The sequence below is a fragment of the Eurosta solidaginis genome, chromosome 3, assembly GCF_040869045.1.
Source record: "Eurosta solidaginis isolate ZX-2024a chromosome 3, ASM4086904v1, whole genome shotgun sequence".
NCBI classification, from domain to species: domain Eukaryota; kingdom Metazoa; phylum Arthropoda; class Insecta; order Diptera; family Tephritidae; genus Eurosta; species Eurosta solidaginis.
The window spans coordinates 164670887-164692024 of NC_090321.1; the positions used below are offsets into that span (position 1 = coordinate 164670887).

General features: G+C 37.7%; 1 protein-coding gene, 1 long non-coding RNA gene and 1 pseudogene across 8 annotated transcripts; 2 read left to right on the forward strand and 1 right to left on the reverse strand.

Moving 5' to 3' along the window:
- Positions 1–212: 212 nt before the first annotated feature.
- On the reverse strand, positions 213–5198 carry LOC137244558 (uncharacterized). 7 transcript variants are annotated; one of them, XM_067773706.1, is made up of 6 exons: positions 4668–5198; positions 3617–4110; positions 2642–3549; positions 2358–2543; positions 2144–2300; positions 213–2081 (listed from the first exon to the last, which is right to left on the reverse strand). In XM_067773706.1, the coding sequence occupies exons 3-6, from the start codon at positions 2711–2713 to the stop codon at positions 1957–1959; spliced, it is 540 nt and encodes a 179-aa protein (XP_067629807.1). In that variant the 5' UTR covers positions 2714–3549; positions 3617–4110; positions 4668–5198; the 3' UTR covers positions 213–1956. The 7 variants fall into 7 exon arrangements, with proteins under 7 accessions (XP_067629807.1, XP_067629806.1, XP_067629804.1 ...); XM_067773705.1 differs by having other exon boundaries at positions 2642–4110; positions 5041–5198; XM_067773703.1 differs by having other exon boundaries at positions 2642–4110; positions 4797–5198.
- LOC137246041 (transcription termination factor 4, mitochondrial-like) lies at positions 3505–15386 on the forward strand (annotated as a pseudogene).
- A 784-nt stretch (positions 15387–16170) lies between these two features.
- On the forward strand, positions 16171–18322 carry LOC137246740 (uncharacterized). The gene is made up of 3 exons (XR_010951679.1): positions 16171–16298; positions 16356–16510; positions 16573–18322. It is a non-coding gene; the product is annotated as an uncharacterized lncRNA (long non-coding RNA).
- The last annotated feature ends 2816 nt before the right edge of the window (positions 18323–21138 follow it).

The following is a 21138-nucleotide window of genomic DNA, read 5'->3' on the forward strand; positions in this document are numbered from 1 at the left end:
GATTGTCCATACTGCTCACACATATACGGTTTTAGGTTATCGAAAAGTAAACAAACTATAGTGCTGTACTGTTCTTACATTCACGTTCTGTCAATCATTTTTTGAGTTATATACCTGTAACTTTACGAGTATTTTTACGTTAATATGACCGTCTTTTTACTAGTGTTATGACCGTTTTTTTACTTGGATTATACTGCTATATAAATAAAATATTTCTTTAATTCAAATCTATTAACATTTCTTTTATTAAACATTTTTACAATATATTACATTATTTATAATAGTTGTAAATTATTAACTATAAGTCTTAAGGAATAGTTTTTCAGTCTTGTTGGTGACCCATAAATACAAATTTTATTGTATGCGATTGTATGCAAACAAAGTTAAGGGAAACTTAAATAAATTAATTAATGATATAGAAAACAAAAGAGAAGAACTAATAAAACTATTGGTTGCAGTAAACCATCAAATCGCGAGTAGGCAATTCACAATTTGAGTCAATTGACTTGTAATTCGCCAATTTGAATGCTATACCTTTTTTATTTTAGTTCAGAAAGCTGCAATTGAGGTTCGAAAGTTACAATTTAAGTTCAAAAATTTCAATTCAAGTTCAGAAAATTTAAATTCAAGCTCAAAATTTCTATTTGTAGTTCAGAAAATTAAAATGGAAGTTCAGAATTTCTGTTTGTAGTTCAGAAAATTATATTTGAACTTAAATTGTAATTTTCTGAACTTCAGTTGTAATTTGCTGAACTGCAGTTGAAATTCCTGAGCTTCAATTATAATTTACTGAACTTCTATTGAAAATTGTGAACTTCAATTGTAATTTTTTGAACTTAAATTGAAATTCCTGAGCTTTCAGAACTTCAATTGCAACTTTCAAATTTTTTTTACATAAAATAAACAATTTAAAATTTTTTCTGACAGTTAAAGTGGTGAATTGCCTCCCAGTGGTTTGAAACCACTTGCATTCGTGTTGGTGCTTCTCTATCATTAATATAACAATATCTTTTGAATAATTTAATTAATACACAAATATACATTTTTTTCCTTTACATTTTAGAACTGTGTACAAAAATATGTAATTTTACATATCGCAACCTAACCCTTAAAGTATTTCAACTCATAATCAGAGTAACTTTGTGTTGAATGTTGATTTATACCACGAAAATAACAAAATGGGTAACAAAACCAGGCTAAACGATAACGTTAAATACCAAAAAAAAGTTATTTCACGATGCTTTCATGGATCGATTTACACTTAAGTACCGATCTGAATTTTTTTTAAGTTTTCACATTTTTTAGTTTAAAATGCGATATATGCATTCAGTGGAATAATTTTAGATTGAACGTACTTCATGCAATTTTTTTTCTTCGTGATTTTGCAATAATAAACGTAGGTACTCAGTAATTTTTTGTTTTGAATTATGTGATTACAATATTTATAAGGACTATTTAGTTGATGGTATTGGTACTGTCAGTTAAATTCATCAGCAATCATTTATATTCAAAATATTTTTTGTTATACATCTATTTTATAAATTTTGGTTAAAAATTATTGACAAATTCGTTGCAATTAGATTGCTTTAAAGATCTTTGCAAATTTTGTGCGATTGTTGAATATTATTTTAATTAGAGCATAAAAAGCTTAGATTAGTAACGTAGGAAAAAACTTAGAATTATTTCAGTTAAGTTCATCACAAATATGTATATTCAAAATACTTATTTCTTATACATCTAGTTTATAAATTTTTGGTTAAAAATTATTGACAAATTCGTTGCAATTAAATTGCTTTAAAATTCTCTGCAAACTTTGGGCGATTGTTGAATATTATTTTAATTAGGCATAAAAACCTTAGAATAGGAACGTAGGAAAAAACTTAGAATTATTAGGTTCTTATATAGTTTTTAATCAAGATTATTTCAGTGTGTCTTGTTCGTTTGTTGTATGTAGGCTTATGCTGTTGCAGAGCTGGATTTATTGCTCAGATACCGCCTTTGTTTATGCCGGTTGTGGCTCAGCGTAAAACACCGTCTCATGCTGTCTTCGAAGTCGATCCTGCCTTGCAGTTTGAAAACGTCTAAATTAATAGGAATGGACAATGAAAATAATGACATTTTAAAACAATTTAAATTACACTACCAAAAAGTACGCTGTTCACGATTTTCAGTGTAGATAAAGATCGTTTGCCATGTACTCCGTCCCAGTTAAAATTGAAAAGAACGTTGTCAGAGAAAAGTTTTCTCATTACTCCAATAATGTCTGATGATGCATCTTTCAGCATAAAGATATATGATTTCTAAATGAAAACCACCAATTTAAGTTATGAAATACAATTAAAAATATTCAAAAATACCATTGATTCTTGATAATCATCTGAGTCCAACTTTTTCTCAATGTCATAAACTGAATCCAACGATGTTAGTGGCATAACGATAGAGAGCTCGGTGTGAGTATCATTTTCCATTTCTCCGCTGATACGGCATACTATTTTGTGCGTTTTCTTCCAATGTTGAGCCATGACTTCTGCCAATTCTGGAAGCTGAAATTATAGCATAAATAATAATTAAAGAGAATCAAGGTATTGCGGCTACAATTACTAGGGTTTCACAAATAACAGTTCAATATTTCACTATGCACCTTTTCTTCAATCTTAGTCAATCTAAATTCCAGGTCGATATGCTTCTGTAATATTGTTTGTAGTATCGCCATTATATTTTCGTTTGTTGTAGGGAATGTTCCTTCGTTGGTTAAGGAAGTAGCCGCATTATTCAAAACGGTACTCTTTGTATTAAGGAGGAGTGAAAGGACGCGCTGTGTTGTGCTACATCGATGATGTAGTCGTATCCCTAACGTAATCAGCTGTTTATTGTTACGACGGTAAACCAAAAACCAATTGGTTGGCTACGATATGTTTACGACCTTAGCGGCACCAATAATTGATTGCATTGATTCTCATAAGGTTGGTCGAATCAGCTGTTATAAGGTTACCGATAAAGCACCAATGTCTGCAGCTTTAGTGACGCGATAAACGTAAAAAGCCAAAGCAAAGAGGATAAATTATGAAGAGACGTATGCTCAATGTTTTCTAAGAGGAAGTCGCTGTTTTTTTGGGCGAGATGTGCATAAAATATCTTCTAACCATTTTCGTGGGGTACTTGCGTTTATTTTTCCGCCTGTTTTTAATTAACTAATTAATTCTCTTTCCAAAAATCACAGTTGCATAAAGTATCTACACTGTAGGAATAAATGCGAGAAAATTCAAAAATGTCCCTCTGAAAAAATTCGGCATATATTTTTTGATTTCTGGGAGTTACTCGCCACTCGTAGCAGACTGGTGGCTCTTATTTTATTTATCCTCTTTGCATTGTTGCTCAACACAAGTTTCCTGAAAGCGCCGATTGTGACGCAGCCATTTTGACGAGGCCATTTACAGTACGGCATCACATCACCGCAATCTGCTGTTCTATTTGTTTTGAACCGAGGTTCCTATAGCTTTCGTAATGTTGCGGAAATTTTTAACAAATTCCAATAAATATGTGCCGTTGCTTCACAGAAGACAGCAAGTAAGATTAAAATTAATGAGTTAATGAATATTTTTAATTTAGTTCATACATGACCAACAGCTATCAACACCAAGTACGGTGAGCACAGTGCTCGATGATGAAACACCATTGGATCAAGCGCACATAGACGAAGCTGTGAGAGTGAATCCTTTGTTGGCTAGAGTGTCCCGGCACAATGGCGTAATGCACATGAAACACTCATGAATCACGGTCTCAATACGAGCAATTTCCTGCGCATTGCAACCGGTAATCCGGAGGTGTTTGCACGTCCGACACAACGTCTAGTTGATGCAATGGAATTTTGGCGCAGCTTTCAATTCACCTAGAAGCTAATGTTTTTACTGCTAACAAAATATCCAGAACTTTTAGACGTGAACGAAAACATACGTTTACGTAAACATATTGGTTATTTGAAATCATTTGCTGGCACTAGCAAAAATGTTTGGAAATTGTTAATGAATTGTCCGGATTTACTTGAACAGTCGGAGCGACGTGCCGAAGAAAAGGTGACGTACTTGAAAGAGGTAATGCGTGCGGAAATACCTGAAAAAATAAAATCAGAAGCGTTATCTAAGCCATTAGAGGAGATACGTTGCCGCCATGTTTTTCTTGAAAGACTGGGTCTATTCAAACCAAGACCACTTAAAGTAGATCCAGATGAGCCAACTAAGAATCCACTTTTATATCAAATAACCAATAAATCGGACAATGCATTTGCAACTAAGGTGTGCCATGTTACACTTGCAGAATTTGAAGCATTTAAAGACTTGTACGCACGGGAATTGAAACGAAAACAGGATGCTGAATACGAAGATGAGGATATGCAGCTAGTACGCGGGTATAAAAAGCATTGAAAAGCTCGTAGATATTTTTGTTAGTTACATGTTACATATATTAATTTAATTAAAAAAAAAAAAAACAATTGTTTTAAAATTCCGATGTGAATTTCTTATTCGAACAATTTGCACAAATTTGTTTTATCCTCTGCGTAAGTAACGCCCAATTGTCTACGAATTTGATCCTCAATATATTACAATGCCAAACTTTCTTTATGATCAAGTAAATCACTTTGTTTTGTGCTCTAAAATGCAATGACGTACCTCTTCTGCTTCAAAACTCAGCGCTAAGCGATTGGGAAAATATGTTGATAAATCACTTTTTGTCAATGGAAATTCTTTTTCTTCACCATTTACATCTATAATTTTCACAGGACACCAAAAGTACGGCACCTAGTTTCATTGAAAATTCCATAGCTCATATTAATTTATGTATAAACGTTTTTTATATGCACGAATTGAATTATTCACTGTACGCAGATGCTACCAAAAATGCAATAACCTACATCCATTAAAAATCACTTGATTTTGGTTCCTTTGTGGAAAATATAAATGCAAATACCGTAGCGCACACAACACTTAATTTAAATTTAGTTTTTATTATATCCTAAATTATTTGTAAATAAATTTTTCTTACTCTGCTGTTGCGTTTCAAGCTGAAAATAACAAATGGTGGATTCGCATAAAATTTTTGTGACGTATTTGAGGGTACATAGCATGTAAGAAAAGGCAAGCATATATGTATCGGGCATTTCAATTAGGCCATCTCATTCTGCCATACTAATAATTGTGGAACAATGTGGGATATTTTTTTGTTGGTCGCCATCTTTGGTCACTAGATTTTTGCTGGGTTATAGCTCTTCCTCTTCTTCTTTCAATCCAATTGCAACGCATGATACCTACTTTCGACTCCGGCGGAGCGTAGAGCGGGAACGTAATCGAAATGCATGATAGGGGTGAATGTTTACATTTTTCATATTCAGCCCAATTCTAAACAAAAATTCCGTGCGAGTTTTTTTCCCTTCTCCCATTCCTCGTATTCAGAGCCGGTTAAATTCAATTCCATTACATTCCTCAGTAATTGGAAAAAGTATTAAATTCCTTTCCTCCATAGCAAAGGAATTTATTACATTTCAATTCCTCAAAAAAAAAAAAATACCAAAAGTAATTTCGTTTTTTTTGAGACTCGAGTACAAAAAATTGTTTGTTTTTTTATAACTTTTAAACTCAAATCTGCGACTGTTTTCCGCGAATCGATCCGCACTCCCCCCGCAGAGCTTCCTTTGGTCAAGAAGGTTTAATGTGGTCATCTTATATCGTTCCCCAGGTGGTCGGGCTTGTACCTTATTAGCGGTTGTTACCGGAACGAACCTGATCTATATTTGGAAATGACCATCAACATCGATAAGATTCTAGAAAAAATTCAGGTTGTGTTTTTATCAAAATGGAAATCTTAAAGGGAACTAAAACGGGGTGTGGGCCTACGACCATTTCATACATTTTCATACTGAACTCAACAATGTGAAAAATCTTATTATGCGATGATCTTTTAAAACTCATTTCATACAGAAATGTGATCACACTTTATTTATATGTATTTATTGGGAACCTCTTAATAAGCTTGAATATTATAGTTATGGCGGCTTTTGAGTTATGGTTAAAAAACTAGTTTATGAATTCCCATTGCTTCGGTTTATCGGCGTTATTTATCGCCGATGGCTGCAGACTGTCCTACACCCCAAAATCTTGGGTGTAACGTTTGATCAGGATCCACGTTTTGGTGAGCATGCAGCCGCAATTATACCGAAAATCCAGAGCAGTAATAAAATCCTCTAATCCCTTGCTGGCAGTACTTGGGGAAAAGACAAAGAAACGCTCATTACCACATACAAAGCAATTGGCCAGCCGATTGCATGCTACGCGTCCCCTATATGGTCGCCAAGCCTAAAAATCCAATAGTGTTTCATCATCGAGCACTGTGCTCACCGTACTTGGTGTTGATAGCTGTTGGTCATGTATGAACTAAATTAAAAATATTCAGTAACTCGTTAATTTTAATCTTACTTGCTGTCTTCTGTGAAGCAACGGCACATATTTATTGGAATTTGTTAAAAATTTCCACAACATTACGAAAGCTATAGGAACCTCGGTTCAAAACAAATAGAACAGCTGATTGCGGTGATGTGATGCCGTACTGTAAATGGCCTCGTCAAAATGGCTGCGTCACAATCGGCGCTTTCAGGAAACTTGTGTTGAGCAACAATGCAAATAGGATAAATAAAATAAGAGCCACCAGTCTGCTACGAGTGGCGAGTAACTCCCAGAAATCAAAAAATATATGCCGAATTTTTTCTAAGAGGGACATTTTTGAATTGTCTCGCATTTATTCCTACAGTGTAGGCACTTTATGCAACTGTGATGTTTGGAAAGAGAATTAATTAGTTAATTAAATACAGGCGGAAAAATAAACGCAAGTACCCCACGAAAATGGTTAGAAGATATTTTATGCACATCTCGCCCAAAAAAACCAGCGACTACCTCTTAGAAAACATTGAGCATATGGCTGCGAGTAACGAGTGACGTCTCTTCATAATTTATCCTCTTTGCTTTGGCTTTTTACGTTTATCTCGTCAACTAAAGCTGCAGACATTGGTGCTTTATAGGTAACCGTATCGGTAACCTTATAACAGCTGATTCGACCAACCTTATGAGAATCAATACAATCAATTATTGGTGCCGCTAAGGTCGTAACCGTATCGTAGCCAACCACCCTACAAGACGGAGGTAACCAGTTCACCCACCCATTCAAAGCTTTTTTCGCTCTCCACTAACACATCGACGTTTCATGCTGTCATCGAAATGACAGTTCATTAATTATTCCGGAAAACATTGAAAAGCAAAAAAAATATAAATTGTTTACAACGAAAAATATCTTGTGCTTTTAGTTGTGACATGTGACGGAAATTAAAAATTTTGTTGCAGAGAACACCTTTTTGCGTTGGCGACCTTCGCCCAAAATAACATTAAGTTAATTTGAGTTGTGACATGTGACGGAAATTAAGAATATTGCTGCAGAGACCATCTTTTTGCGTTGGCGGCCTTCGCCCAAAATAATATTAAGGGTAAAGTTTTACAAGACGGTACACCACCTAATTTAAAAATATCAAATAATAATAAAACGGAGCTCGAGGCGCGCCTTTTGATTCCACGTTTGATAATTTTTGATAAAAATTGGGTGGTGCACCGTCTTTTAAATCGTTACCATATTAAGTTGTATAGAATCGACGGGATGGCCTACAAGGTTTTATGTCAACTAAATCGCTCCCGATATGGTCGGGCTAGTACCTTAATGGTTCCCGGAACGTACCCGATCTGCATCCGGCAAAGGACCAACAAAGTCGATAACGAGGAGTGTCCTTATCGCTACAACAACAACAACATTATTTACTTTCTGATTTTCATTCATACGTATGTGCATTTTTAAATAATAAAAAAAATGGTATATTATTCTAATAGATAGCATCTCCGCCGGGTTGCGATTCAGCTCAGAATATGCCAAAATCAGAGGAAATCTACAAAAACAAGGTACTTTACAAGCAACATTCTTTGGAATACGGTACCAAACTGGTTGGATGTATTTCCCTAAAAAAGGGTGGAACTACGCATCTTGGTTTGCCAGTATTTATTTTAGTGATTAAAAATTGCAATAGTAGATAATGTAATGTGAATTAAAATTGAATAGGTAGCCGGAGCAAAAAGGCAACTGATCGGCATGCCACTGTTATTTATGTGGTGCCACCGGGAGCTGCTGCTACTATCCTAGAAGCATTAGAAGCAGAAATGTCTTTGATTTTTTGCATCACCAAAGTTGTGCCATAACATGATAGGGTTCGCGTTAAGCACGCTCTCTTAAGGCAAAAAAAATCGCGTCTAGTCAGGCCCGATTGTCCAGGAATCATCGCACCAGAAAGGGTAGGTAAATTGGCTACCATATTAAATATATAAGCAACATGTATGAATTTTTTAGTGATAATTTGTCATGCTTTTGTTGATAATCAACTGAAGAATGCAAATACGACAGAGTTCGAAGTTCATGTGAAAACCAATTAATTTTTTTAATTAGCATTTGGAGAGAAAAATACATATGTATGTATGCATAGAACTGCATAGAAGGGGAGGAAAAATTAATTATTATCAGTAGATTTGCAAGATTTTTGTCATTTTCCCTGCATCGCAGTTGTCATTACATTGCGTTAAGAGAGGACATCAACACCTTACTACCCACAGCCAGTTAAAATTATTGTAAATTTTGCTCTTTTCATCACTGTTTCAAAACGTGGAAAGTTATATATCGAGCATTCCATGGAGAATGGTGCATTTTAGCAGACTTTCGCATTGCCGGCATTATTAATATTCAATCCCTAGAAGGTTTAATGTAGTCATATCAATAGTTCCCGAGATGGTGGGGCTAGTACCACAATGGTGCTTGTTACCGGAACGTAGATAGATAGATCATTTATTGAGGATTGCACAGTGACTTGCACATCTCCTTCACAGCACCTCATCCTAGCCGACTTCCTTGATGAACCCCAGCAGTGTTCTTTGCTTGAGGGATTAAATGTGGGAATGCTCTGGCCATGGTGAGCCCATAAACTTAGCCCTACGTCTTGAAATTGCGCCGCAATCTAGAAGGATATGGTCCACCGTCTGCTGATCCATCACAAAATTGGTATGTGTTGTTCGATACTATACCCAGCTTTTGCATGTGACTGTTCAGTCTACAGTGTCTTGTAAGAATAGCCGTTGGGGTTCTTAGGTTATCTTTTTGAGAGGCCTATTAATGCCCTATATCGAGTTGTGATGTAACCCCCTAACAGTAACTTAGATTGACTCAGGCCTGGCATATTGCGCCAGTGTTCTCTCTTTTCCCTCCCTTCTGATAATAAATGCCCCTGTGGGCCAACTGGCAGGAACGGCTCGGGATCGATGGGTCACGCAGTTGCTGCCTCTCTTTCCGTGTTGTCCGCCTGCTGTTGTAGTAGCAGTGCTTCGCCCCATCCAATAGGTGCGACCGATCACAAATTGTCATCAATGTCCTCTAACGGAAGTCCAAAGAAACTTTCTGTTTCAACAGGGGTGGGCCATAATGAGAGGAGTGTTAGAGGCGTTGGTTGCACAATACAGTTAAAGAGATGGTTGGTGACATGTGGGGACACATTACAAGCAGGACAATGTTTTGTATGTCGGGGTTGATTCTGGATAGGTAAGAGTTTAACCTGTTACGTTATCCAGCTCGAAGTTGAGCTAGAGTGACTACTCCCGTTTCCCTAGGGAGAGTGCGTTCCTCCTCTGCTAGTTTTGTTCTTTGAGTACAGGAATCACCGGCATAGAGGTCCTACGCCTGTTTGTGGAGTTCCCTGAAGACATGCTTGTGTTTTTTAGATTCATACGGCTGTGTTCTGAGGTGCCGTATTTCCTCATAATGTAATGAGGCCGTGAACAACAAGAGCCACAAAAGATTTATAAACGTTACGAGGACGCTGGATTTTGGAATCTAGCCCAGAGCAACCTGTCCGATGCAACCATCCCTTGCACGTGAAACACTGACAAGAGTATTTATTTTTTTAATTTTATTTATTTATTCTTACGGCTGTTTAGGCCCAAAACATAAACTACTAAGTACAATTCATTGTTATAATCCCTTATTTCTATTGAATACGCTGTTGGAATGCCATGTGATTCCGATCAGCATATTTACTAGCGTGACAGAGGGACGAGTCTGGGAGCCACTCATTAAAGGAAGGTTGGAAAGGACGCGTTTCCAATCCTCCAGTGATCCCAGCTTAAGGCAACAAAATTTGGAACTTATATTTTTCAATTATATGTCTATTTTAAGCTTTCGGAATGTATTAGTCTCCGATCAATGCAGCTAAACATGTCTTTGGATGTTGGAAATTGAAAATAACGTGTATCCAATCACCCCTCAACTTTGTTTAGTAAGGACGCTGTCGGAATGCATGAAGATTCCGATTAGCACAGCTCAACATATAATGGGAGGTTGAAAAGGACGTGTTTCCAATCCCCCTTGCTCCAACTTTTATTTGGCCTTATTTTCGTTATTTTTGTTACACAATATATAATTTTATTGTTATATTTATGCTGTCGGAATGCGAATGATTCCGATCAGCAACAGTAAATACCAGCTGGAAATACCGAATTCCAGCGAAATTAGTTGTTGGAACTGTCTGGAGTTACAGGTGGCGACCGATTTTCTTTCCCTTAGGGCCGGATGCATTGTATTTTGCTGCTACCATTATTACCATTCCCTTGTCGCGCTCCAGTATCGGTATATCATGCAAAAAAAAAAAATATCATGCAAAATGCAAAAAGAATAAAAGAAGGGTTTTACAATGCTCCAATAAACTTTTTTTAAAAGTATTGAAGTTATTACTACTTTTTATGTGATTAGGAAGTTCATTGAAATATTTCAGGCCCTTATATATATGACCGTCCTAAAAAGATTCTTTTCCGGCAAACGCAGCAAACCCATTTCTCAGTACTGGGGTCAGGAGAAGGACCCGGATTGGGGTCGATACCTTCCCGGAAGAGGAGAGTATGGCGCAGACCCGCTGCAAGGATCTGCTGGGGGGTTGACAATTTGTGGGAGAGACGCAACAAATTAAACATGGAGTCCGCCTGCTCATTGCCCTCCACTCCCCTGTGGCCTAGGACCCACGCCAACAGTACTACGTTGTGTGCTCCTAATTGATTCAGCTTTTCTACGCACTGAAGGACAAGTGCTGACTTTATTTCGAACGCCGCAAGTGCCTTTAGTGGAACCTGACTGCCTGACTGAGTATGGCAATTGTTTCATTGGGGTATCAGCGCTGAAGGTTCAGCTTAGCGCACTAACTTATGGCGAATACTTCCGCTCGAAAATGCTCGGATGTGCTTTTAGAGTTACTGATATTTTGGTTCTGGGTCCGAAAACTCTGGCTCCAATCCCCTCTGGCGTCTTCGAGCCATCTATGTACCTTCCGATCTTGAGCCTAGTAATACATTGCACCCGCCTATACCTATACAGCCGTACCAAGAGACGGAGCAGCCCATTACATATTGGCACAACCGGAGCACTGCTGGACATCCATCCTATATGAAAGCTATGCATTCAAAAGTGTTTGTACCAGTGGCTGGTGCACACCGAACTGGACCAATGTATGCTATATTGAGGCCTGCACAAATACCAAGCTATGTTTATGTAAATAATGTTACTGCTAATGTCAATTTGCACGGTTGAGCACATACAGTACTTACGTTTATACAAGGTGGAACACCACACTACCTACATGGCGATGTAGCCACCGATCAGGTTGTTGTAAGAGATTAATTAAAATATGTTATTCATAAACACTGATTCTTATATTTTTATTATCATTAAACTGTAGACTAGACTCATGACGGGTATTCTTACTGGACACTGCCTTCTGGCGTCACATGCCTTTAAATTAGGCTTGGTCAGTGATAGCAGATGTAGGAAGTGCGAGTTGGAGGAGGAAACGATCGATTTCATTCTGTGCTCGTGCCCTGCGCTTGCCGGGCTAAGACTCCAGCTGACTGATGTCAGATCTAGAAGCAGCAAGTGGCTTAAGTTCTAGGAAGCCGCTAACCCGCTGGAGCCATGAGAAGCGTGAGTGCACTTTGGGTGTCCCAAGACAAGTTCCGTACCTGCTCCGAATAATTTGATAGATAGATAGATTAGATAGGGATCTGTTCTAGGTCCAACTCTTTGGAATGCGGTGTATGGCGGGGTGCTACAAATCGACCTTCCCGGAGGCACGGAAATTGTCGGCTATGCAGATGATATTGTCGTAGTAGCAGTGGCCAAGAAACTTGATCTGCTCCAAGCATTATGTAATGACGCCATGGGAAGAATAACGGAATTGTTGACGAACACGGGGCTGGAGATGGCTAGCAATAAGACAGAAGTGGTTCTGATGAGCTCAAAGCGGACTGTGGATGAGTTGGTCCTAACCATAGGAGATTTTCAAATAAATTCAAAGCCCTCCTTGAAATATCTAGGAGTAATCATTGACTCAAAACTAACTTTTAGGGAGCACTTCAGGGCAGTGGGGGACAAAGTTTCTAGAGTTAGTGGAACCCTAACGCGAATAATGCCCAACATCGGCGGCCCAAGCGAAGCTACCCGTCAGCGATTATCAAACGTAACCAGCTCTATAATATTATATGCAGCACCAGTATGGCACAGATCTAAAATGGTCCACCAAAAAGATATACTAGCAGCCTACCGCATTACTGCTATACGAATAGCATGTGCTGTTCCGACGACGCGATCCATGTTTTATCCAGGAAAATCCCAGTAGATCTACTCTCAGGTGAAATGGCCGATCTGTATGGCATTGGATTCAGCCGACCATCTGAAGATGCTAAGAAAAGCGCAAGGTCACGAACAATAGTTAGGTGGCAAGAACGGCGGGAAGATTCGAGAAAAGAGCGCTGAACCTTCATGCTAGTCCGGAATATAGCGGAATGGTACGAGCGAAAACACGGCAAACTAAATTACCATCTCACACAGATATTGAGCGGGCACGGTGGCTTGAAGGAATATATATATAAGCGTGGGATAGAGGAGAATCCTTTCTGTCCAAGCTGTCCGTCCGAATTGGAAAGCGTAGAACATGTAATATTTCACTGCCCTCGTTTTCACGGCGAAAGACTGTCTCTAAACAGAGTTTTTGGAGAGGAACCTTCCATTAGGAATTTAGTTCCACGAATTTGCGGACAAATAGATTGTTGGATTGCTGTGAGCAAGATGGCCTTTATAGTAATGACGAAATTGATGATGCATGCCGAAAGGGAGCGTAGAGAAATGCGCATACGAAGTAGTGGCGACTAAATCGCCTTTGAAGTTACTTTACCAGGTCCTGATTCTAGTTATCTGAAATTTCTCTTGTGCCTTTGGAAAAGAGCTATGTGTGGAGCCCTATTTATGGAACACTTTTCGGCTTATATTAAAAACTTTTAATCTATTCTTACTGATATGAGTTTCTTTTTCATTCTAGGTAATTTGATTTTGACGATGTGAGGATAGAAATATCCCAAATATTCCAGCTGTGGCTGTAAGAACATACATTTGCTCAAATTAGAAGAAAACTGCACGGTTGATCAAATCCAGTATCTACGTTTATACAAGGAGGAACACCACACTACTTTCACGGGGATGTAGCCACCGATCACGTTGTTGTAAGAGCTTATTTTAAATATGTTATTCATAAACACTGATTCTAATATTTTGTTTTGGTTTTTACTTTAGAGTCAACCTGTTATATAAGCGATGTCAGCTATGCCTGTAACTTAAGCGCCTTCAGATGTACGCGGTCACAGGAGTAGTTCACTACGTGGGGATTACACTAATCAAGGACTTTCAATATCGGAAGGTTTTCCAGCACTATAACACACCAACAATATGTGCAATCACCCGAATAAATTGTACAACAAACGTTAACACCACATCATCAGCCAGCAACAACAACAACAAACGCAACAAGTTGAAACTTCTAAACAATTAATGACTAGTGAACCACCAACATATCCGCAATATGCGCAAACATCAACACCAACATGTGTCGCCTACTTTGCAACACGGTGAAGATGGCCAAGTCCATTCTGATTCTAATACTGATAAAGGCGAACCATTGGCAAATTTAAAAACTCAAACAGACCACGAAAAATGTTGATGATGGTATTAATTCTAGTACAGATAGTAAAGAATTTAAACCTAGGAAAAAAGCTAAACTTGATAAAAACTTAACCGAAGATGACAATGTTTCTAATTCTAATACAAAGGAAGATGAACCTTTGATAAATATGAAGCTTAAAACAGAGTTATCAAAAAATGACGATGATGATAATGATGTTGATGCAAAGTCCAATGTTGAAAATGATGAAAATTATGAAACAGAATCTGAAAATAGTATGAGTGTGGATTATAACCTGAAGCAAAACTGTCATATCCGGTACGACCAGAATTAGATGTTAAGAAAAGAGCCTACCTAAAGAGGCTCAGTATATTTATGGAAAATTTATCATGAGACAATGGCCAATGTATGTATTTCAATTAAATTCAGCACATTGTTGGAAAAAGCATATAAACTTTATGCATCGTGTAGAGAAACTAGAACATTTACAATTTAAATATAACGAACGTGGTGCAAAATGTAAATTTTGTGATATTCAAGCAGCTACACCAAGCTTCAACAAATTATTGGACCATGAGATTTCTCATATGCCTAATAGTCATTATTTAAAATGTAAATTATGCGATTGGAAGACGAAAATACATTCAAGTATGAATTTTCATTTACGTGTACAACACGCTGAAACAATTGATGTAACAACGAAAAGTTTAGAATTGAATGTTTGTCCATATTGTAATCACAATGGTATTTACGCAAACACTTAATACATCTTTTCTATGTTTAGAATGTGGTGAATAATTTAGAACAAATACAAGTTTACGTGTACAGCACAAGATTTGAACGGAAATATCTTGAGGGTATGGTTACACCTATGTGGCATCTACAAGCTATTTATAATGACTAGTATGGAATGAATCCGGATATGGAAGAAAACGGAGGTGACGAAATGAATCACCATGCTTCTTTGTATTCTGGTGATACTCCTGACATGCTTCCTAATTTCCCTACGTCTGATGTTACTATACCTACCAAACTAATATGACTGCAAACTGATGAGCAACACTACCAGCGCAGGAAAAATAAGAACTTCAAAACAAGGTTTCGGAAAGGGCACGACTATGAATAGACGTTAATGTATTTATATAGTTTATAAATATAAAAATTCACATATGTAAAGTTCGCTAGAGTAATAAGGCAATAATTTAAATTGTAAAAAAACATTGTATATATGAATAATTTATAATTAAATATTATTATCTGAACATAAAGGACGCGTTTCATTCATAGAAAAAGCGATTTGACAGAAGGTAACCGATACGGATAACCGATAGGACAGTTACCCGTGTTGTTGTTGTTGCATATGTTTTGGTTAGCGATAACGAAAACATAACTGATGAAGTAACTTAAAAATGTAAATAACATCGAGCGAGAAGGAATGTCGAAAACACAATAGGTAAGAGCGAGAAAGCGAGTCACTCGTACACTATTTTGAGAGAGCGCATGCGTTACCTTTTTCACGACAGCAATGTAAAAGTCATTAAGACGATAATTGGTGAACAAGTTATTGGTGACGATTATGTAATCGATTAGGGAACGGGTACCTGTCTTGTAGGGCAATTGGTTTTTGGTTTACCGTCGTAACAATAAACAGCTGATTGCGTTAGGGATACGACTAAATCATCGATGTAGCACAACACAGCGCGTCCTTTCACTCCTCCTTAAATGCAACGATTACCGTTTTGAATAATGCGGCTACTTCCTTAACCAACGAAGGAACATTCCCTACAACAAACGAAAATATAATGGCGATACTACAAACAATATTACAGAAGTATATCGACCTGGAATTTAGATTGACTAAGATTGAAGAAAAGGTGCATAGTGAAATATTGAACTGTTGTTACCCTAGTAATTGTAGCCGAAATACCTTGATTCTCTTTAATTATTATTTATGCTATAATTTCAGCTTCCAGAATTGGCAGAAGTCATGGCTCAACATAAAGTTATGCGTGACTCAAAAGTTCTGATTAAGAAAACGCACAAAATAGTATGCCGTATCAGCGGAGAAACGGAAAATGATACTCACACCGAGCTCTCTATCGTTATGCCACTAACATCGCTGAATTCAGTTTATGACATTGAGAAAAAGTTGGACTCAGATGATTATCAAGAATCAATGGTATTTTTGAATATTTTTAATTGTATTTCATAACTTAGATTGGTTGTTTTCATTTAGAAATCATATATCTTTATGCTGAAAGATGCATCATCAGACATTATTGGAGTAATGAGAAAACTTTTCTCTAACAGCGTTCTTTTCAATTTTAACTGGGACGGAGTACATGGCAAACGATCTTTATCTAAACTGAAACTCGTGAACAGCGTACTTTGGTAGTATAATTTAAATTGTTTTAAAATGTCATTATTTTGATTGTCCATTTCTATTAATTTAGACGTTTTCAAACTGCAAGGCAGGATCGACTTCGAAGACAGCATGAGACGGTGTTTTACGCTGAGCCACAACCGGCATAAACAAAGGCGGTATCTGACCAATAAATCCAGCTCTGCAACAGCATAAAACTACATACAACAAACGAACAATACACACTGAAATAATCTTGATTAAAAACTATATAAGAACCTAATAATTCTAAGTTTTTTCCTACGTTCCTATTCTAAGGTTTTTATGCCTAATTAAAATAATATTCAACAATCGCACAAAGTTTGTAAAGAATTTTAAAGCAATTTAATTGCAACGAATTTGTCAATACTTTTCAACCAAAAATTTATAAATTAGATGTATAAGAAATAAGTATTTTGAATATAAATATTTGTGATGAACTTAACTGAAATAATTCTAAGTTTTTTCCTACGTTACTAATCTAAGCTTTTTATGCTCTAATTAAAATAATATTCAACAATCGCACAAAGTTTGCAAAGATTTTTAAAGCAATCTAATTGCAACCAATTTGTCAATAATTTTTAACCAAAATTTATAAAATAGATGTATAACAAAAAAATATTTTGAATATAAATAATTGCTGATGAATTTAACTGACAGTACCAATACCATCAACTAAATAGTCCTAATAAATACTGTAATCACATAATTCAAAACAAAAAATTACTATGAGTACCTACGTTTATTATTGCAAAATCACGAAGAAAGAAAATTGCATGAAGTACATTCAATCTAAAATTATTCCACTGAATGCATATATCGCATTTTAAACTAAAAAATGTGAAAACTTAAAAAAATTTCAGATCGGTATTTAAGTGTAAATCGATCCATGAAAGCATCGTGAAATAACTTTTTTTTGTAGTTAACGTTATCGTTTAGCCTGGTTTTGTTACCGATTTTGTTATTTTCGTGGTATAAATCAACATTCAACACAAAGTTACTCTGATTATGAGTTGAAATACTTTAAGGGTTAGGTTGCGATATGTAAAATTACATATTTTTGTACACATTTCTAAAATGTAAAAGACAAAAATGTATATTTGTGTATTAATTAAATTATTCAAAAGATATTGTTATATTAATGATATAGAGAAGCGCCAACACGAATGCAAGTGGTTTCAAACCACTAGTAGGCAATTCTCCACTTTAACTGTCAGAAAAAATTTTAAATTGTTTATTTTATGTAAACAAAATTTGAAAGTTGCAATTGAAGTTCTGAAAGCTCGGGAATTTCAATTGAAGTTAAAAATTACAATTGAAGTTCACAATTTTCAATAGAACTTCAGTAAATTATAATTGAAGCTCAGGAACTTCAACTGCAGTTCAGCAAATTACAACTGAAGTTCAGAAAATTACAATTAAATTCAATTATAATTTTCTGAACTACAAACAGAAATTCTGAACTTCAATTTTAATTTTTTGAACTACAAATACAAATTCTGAGCTTGAATTTAAATTTTCTGAACTTGAATTGACATTTTTGAACTTCAATTGTAACTTTCGAACCTCAATTGCAGCTTTCTGAACTGAAATAAAAAAGGAATAGCATTAAAGTTGGCGAATTACAAGTCACCTTACCCAAATTGTGAATTGCCTACTCGCGATTTGATGGTTTACTGCAACCAATAGTTCTGTTAGTTCTCTCTTTTGTTTTCTATATCATTAATTAATTTATTTTAACTTTGTATGCTACAATCGCATACAATAAAATTTGTATTTATGGTTCAACAACAAGACTGAAAAACTATTCCTTCCCTTAAACTTATAGTTAATAATTTACAACTATTATAAATGTAATATATTATAAAAATGTTGAATAAAAGAAATGTTAATAGATTTGAATTACCCTGCAAAAATCGTTTGACCAAAAACGCACACAGACACACGAATTTTTGACAGGGGTGACGATTTGGAATGAAAAATTCTCCAAATGAAATAGCATGTTGACAAATTTAGCTTTCCCACAATGTATCGTGCTCTCTCGCACCTATTATTTTTATAGGGATATCAAAATACGTCACTCCCTGCGGAGTGCCCCTGTCAACTAATTTCGTGGCCGCGTACAATCCCCATTGCGATGAAATCTTACTGCAGTTTAACATGCAGTCGATCCATCTGGGTAAGGCTGGATGTACTTTAACGTAATTAAGACCATCAATAATCGCCCATGTAGAAAGCCCCGGCAATGCTTAAGAAGACTTCTAGAGCATATTCCTTATATTCCAGGGCTTTTTCTATGCTTATTACCACCCTATGCAATGCGGTGTCTACTGACTTGCCTTTGGTGTACGCCTGTTGTGTTGTGGAGAGCAGCTTTTCATCCACGTTGGACTTTATGTACACATCTATCAGCCTCTCAAAGGTTTTGAGCAGAAATGATGTTAAGCTATTGGGTCTATAATCTTTGGGATACACGTGACCGATCTTCCCCGCCTTTGGTAGGAAAGCTACACGAGCAGTTCTCCAAGAGTGCGGTACATGATTCAGTTTATGCACCCATCGAATATCATTTTAAGCCATCCCACGACCGCCCTACTTGAAACTTGTAGCATGGCCGGACATGTACCATCTGAGCCCGGCGATTTCACCACCACTACGAGATCCTCAGTAGTGTAATTAGGCAGCATATATGAATGCAGCTGTTTCCTTACCATTACTACAGCTCGCACCCGTCCTTCCGTTTGCGCATAGTAAACGCCAAATCCGCGCGCGCTAAGTCCAGAAACCTTTCCTGCCGATGGAAGCCACGGCTCCTGGATCAGCGCGTTAGGAGGAGGAGTTCGCTCGACGCCACTTTACTGTGTTGGAGGTTTATCTGTAGGACTCGCAGCACCAATGGGCTGCTTGTCCCCCTCCAGCACCTTCATCGTGACGTCGTAGTCCTCCCCTAGCCCTTTTGGTTTAGATTGTTCGAAGCCCCCTTCTTGTACCTGTTGTGCCGGGTGTTCCTCTGTGCGAATCACAGCACCATCTGGCTGTTGGTCCCCTTCTAACACATTCGGGGTGACGTGGGCTACCTCCACCTGCCTTTTTTCCCTTAAGCTTTTAAGGTCCTTTTCCATTTCGCCCACGTCCAGCGTGTTAGGACTTTAATACACGCGACTTCTTTTCCTGAGTCCCATATAAATTTTGCCTGTACCTAAGGACATTCTTCCAAGCTTCTCGTACAATATATCCTCCGCCTGCTTGTTTATTTGGAAGATGTATAACTGACCTTCTTCCGTAGGCCGAGATAAAGTAAGTACCTTCCAATCCTGTGTCGGTATGTTCGGATTCTGATTCTGCAAAAGTCGCAGTGTATCCTCCGACTTCATCACGCATGGTATCCATACCTTAACTTTTGGTAACTTGGGGATTTGCGCTTTATCCACTATCTCAAAACGCGCGTTCGTGCCCTGCCTTTGGAGGTTTGGAACCACTTCCTCCAGCCACCGCAAGCTCGCGATGTTGTCGCACGCTATCATCTTCATACCATTATACCATCCCCCGAATAAAAGGTTGGAAGGAGCTTACTTGGTTATTCCCGCATCATCTTAAGCATTAAGCTAATAAGCTACTTTTCTACAGATCTCCACCTTTCACTAGTCATCTGTTCGAAAGGACTGCTACGATCAACCAGCGCCACAGTCAGTGACTGCTTTGCCACATCACTCATCTTCTCGGGAAAAGCCGGCGTCTTTGTGTTATTTCCCTTTGGCACCTCCGTGAAAGCCGGAGTCTTAGCTCCCTCTAGCACCTCCGAGAAAGTCGGAGTCTTAGCGTTATCTCCCTTTGGCTTATCTCCTACTTCCATAGTTGGAACTTTCCTCTGACTCGCAGCCTTCGAGGTAGTTGCTACCTCGCTATTGGGGCCCATCTGTCTTACAGCTTTGGGCCTACTTGTCTTGTCTATGGGACTGCCCTGCGTCGCGGCTCTGGGACTTGGTCCTTTCTGCCTCTTGAAAGCAGGCTTGTCGCCTTCCGCCGAACGTTGCCTTTTCATTCTGCCATTCGACGCTTCTTCCTCCTCATACCGGTTGCAGAAACGAGGGTTTCTCGCAGCAAACCTTTTGAACTGCCTTCGACCTACTTCTACCGCCTCATGAGCCCATGCCAAGCGCTCGATATCCTCTTCTGTTGGGTCCACCACTGCTCCCAAGCATTGTAAAATTATTAGTACTGCACGGTACTGCGAGAGAGCTCTTTGCTCCGTTCCCTTCTCCACTCTTCTACTCCTTTTTCATTTGTGTGCTTCTCCAACACGGAGTTCATTGAATTAGCACTACTCTCGCTCCCCGAGTCCGACGCATCGCTTAATGCATATTTGTCGTCCTTGGCTTGCGGCTCAGTCCTCTTTTTATCATCGTCCTTATGAAAATTAGGTAATGAGTCGTTCATCTTGGTCGTACGACCACCAGCCCGACAAGGCGGGCTCAGCGGTCCAGTATTATATACGGGGAAAGAACCGTCAGCCACAGCAGCGCCCCTTACTGTGGTAAGGCCATCAATACTTCCCGAGGTGGTCCGGTATCGGGAAGGCTCCGTTCGAATACAGCCGAATTTATCCCCTGGCTACAAA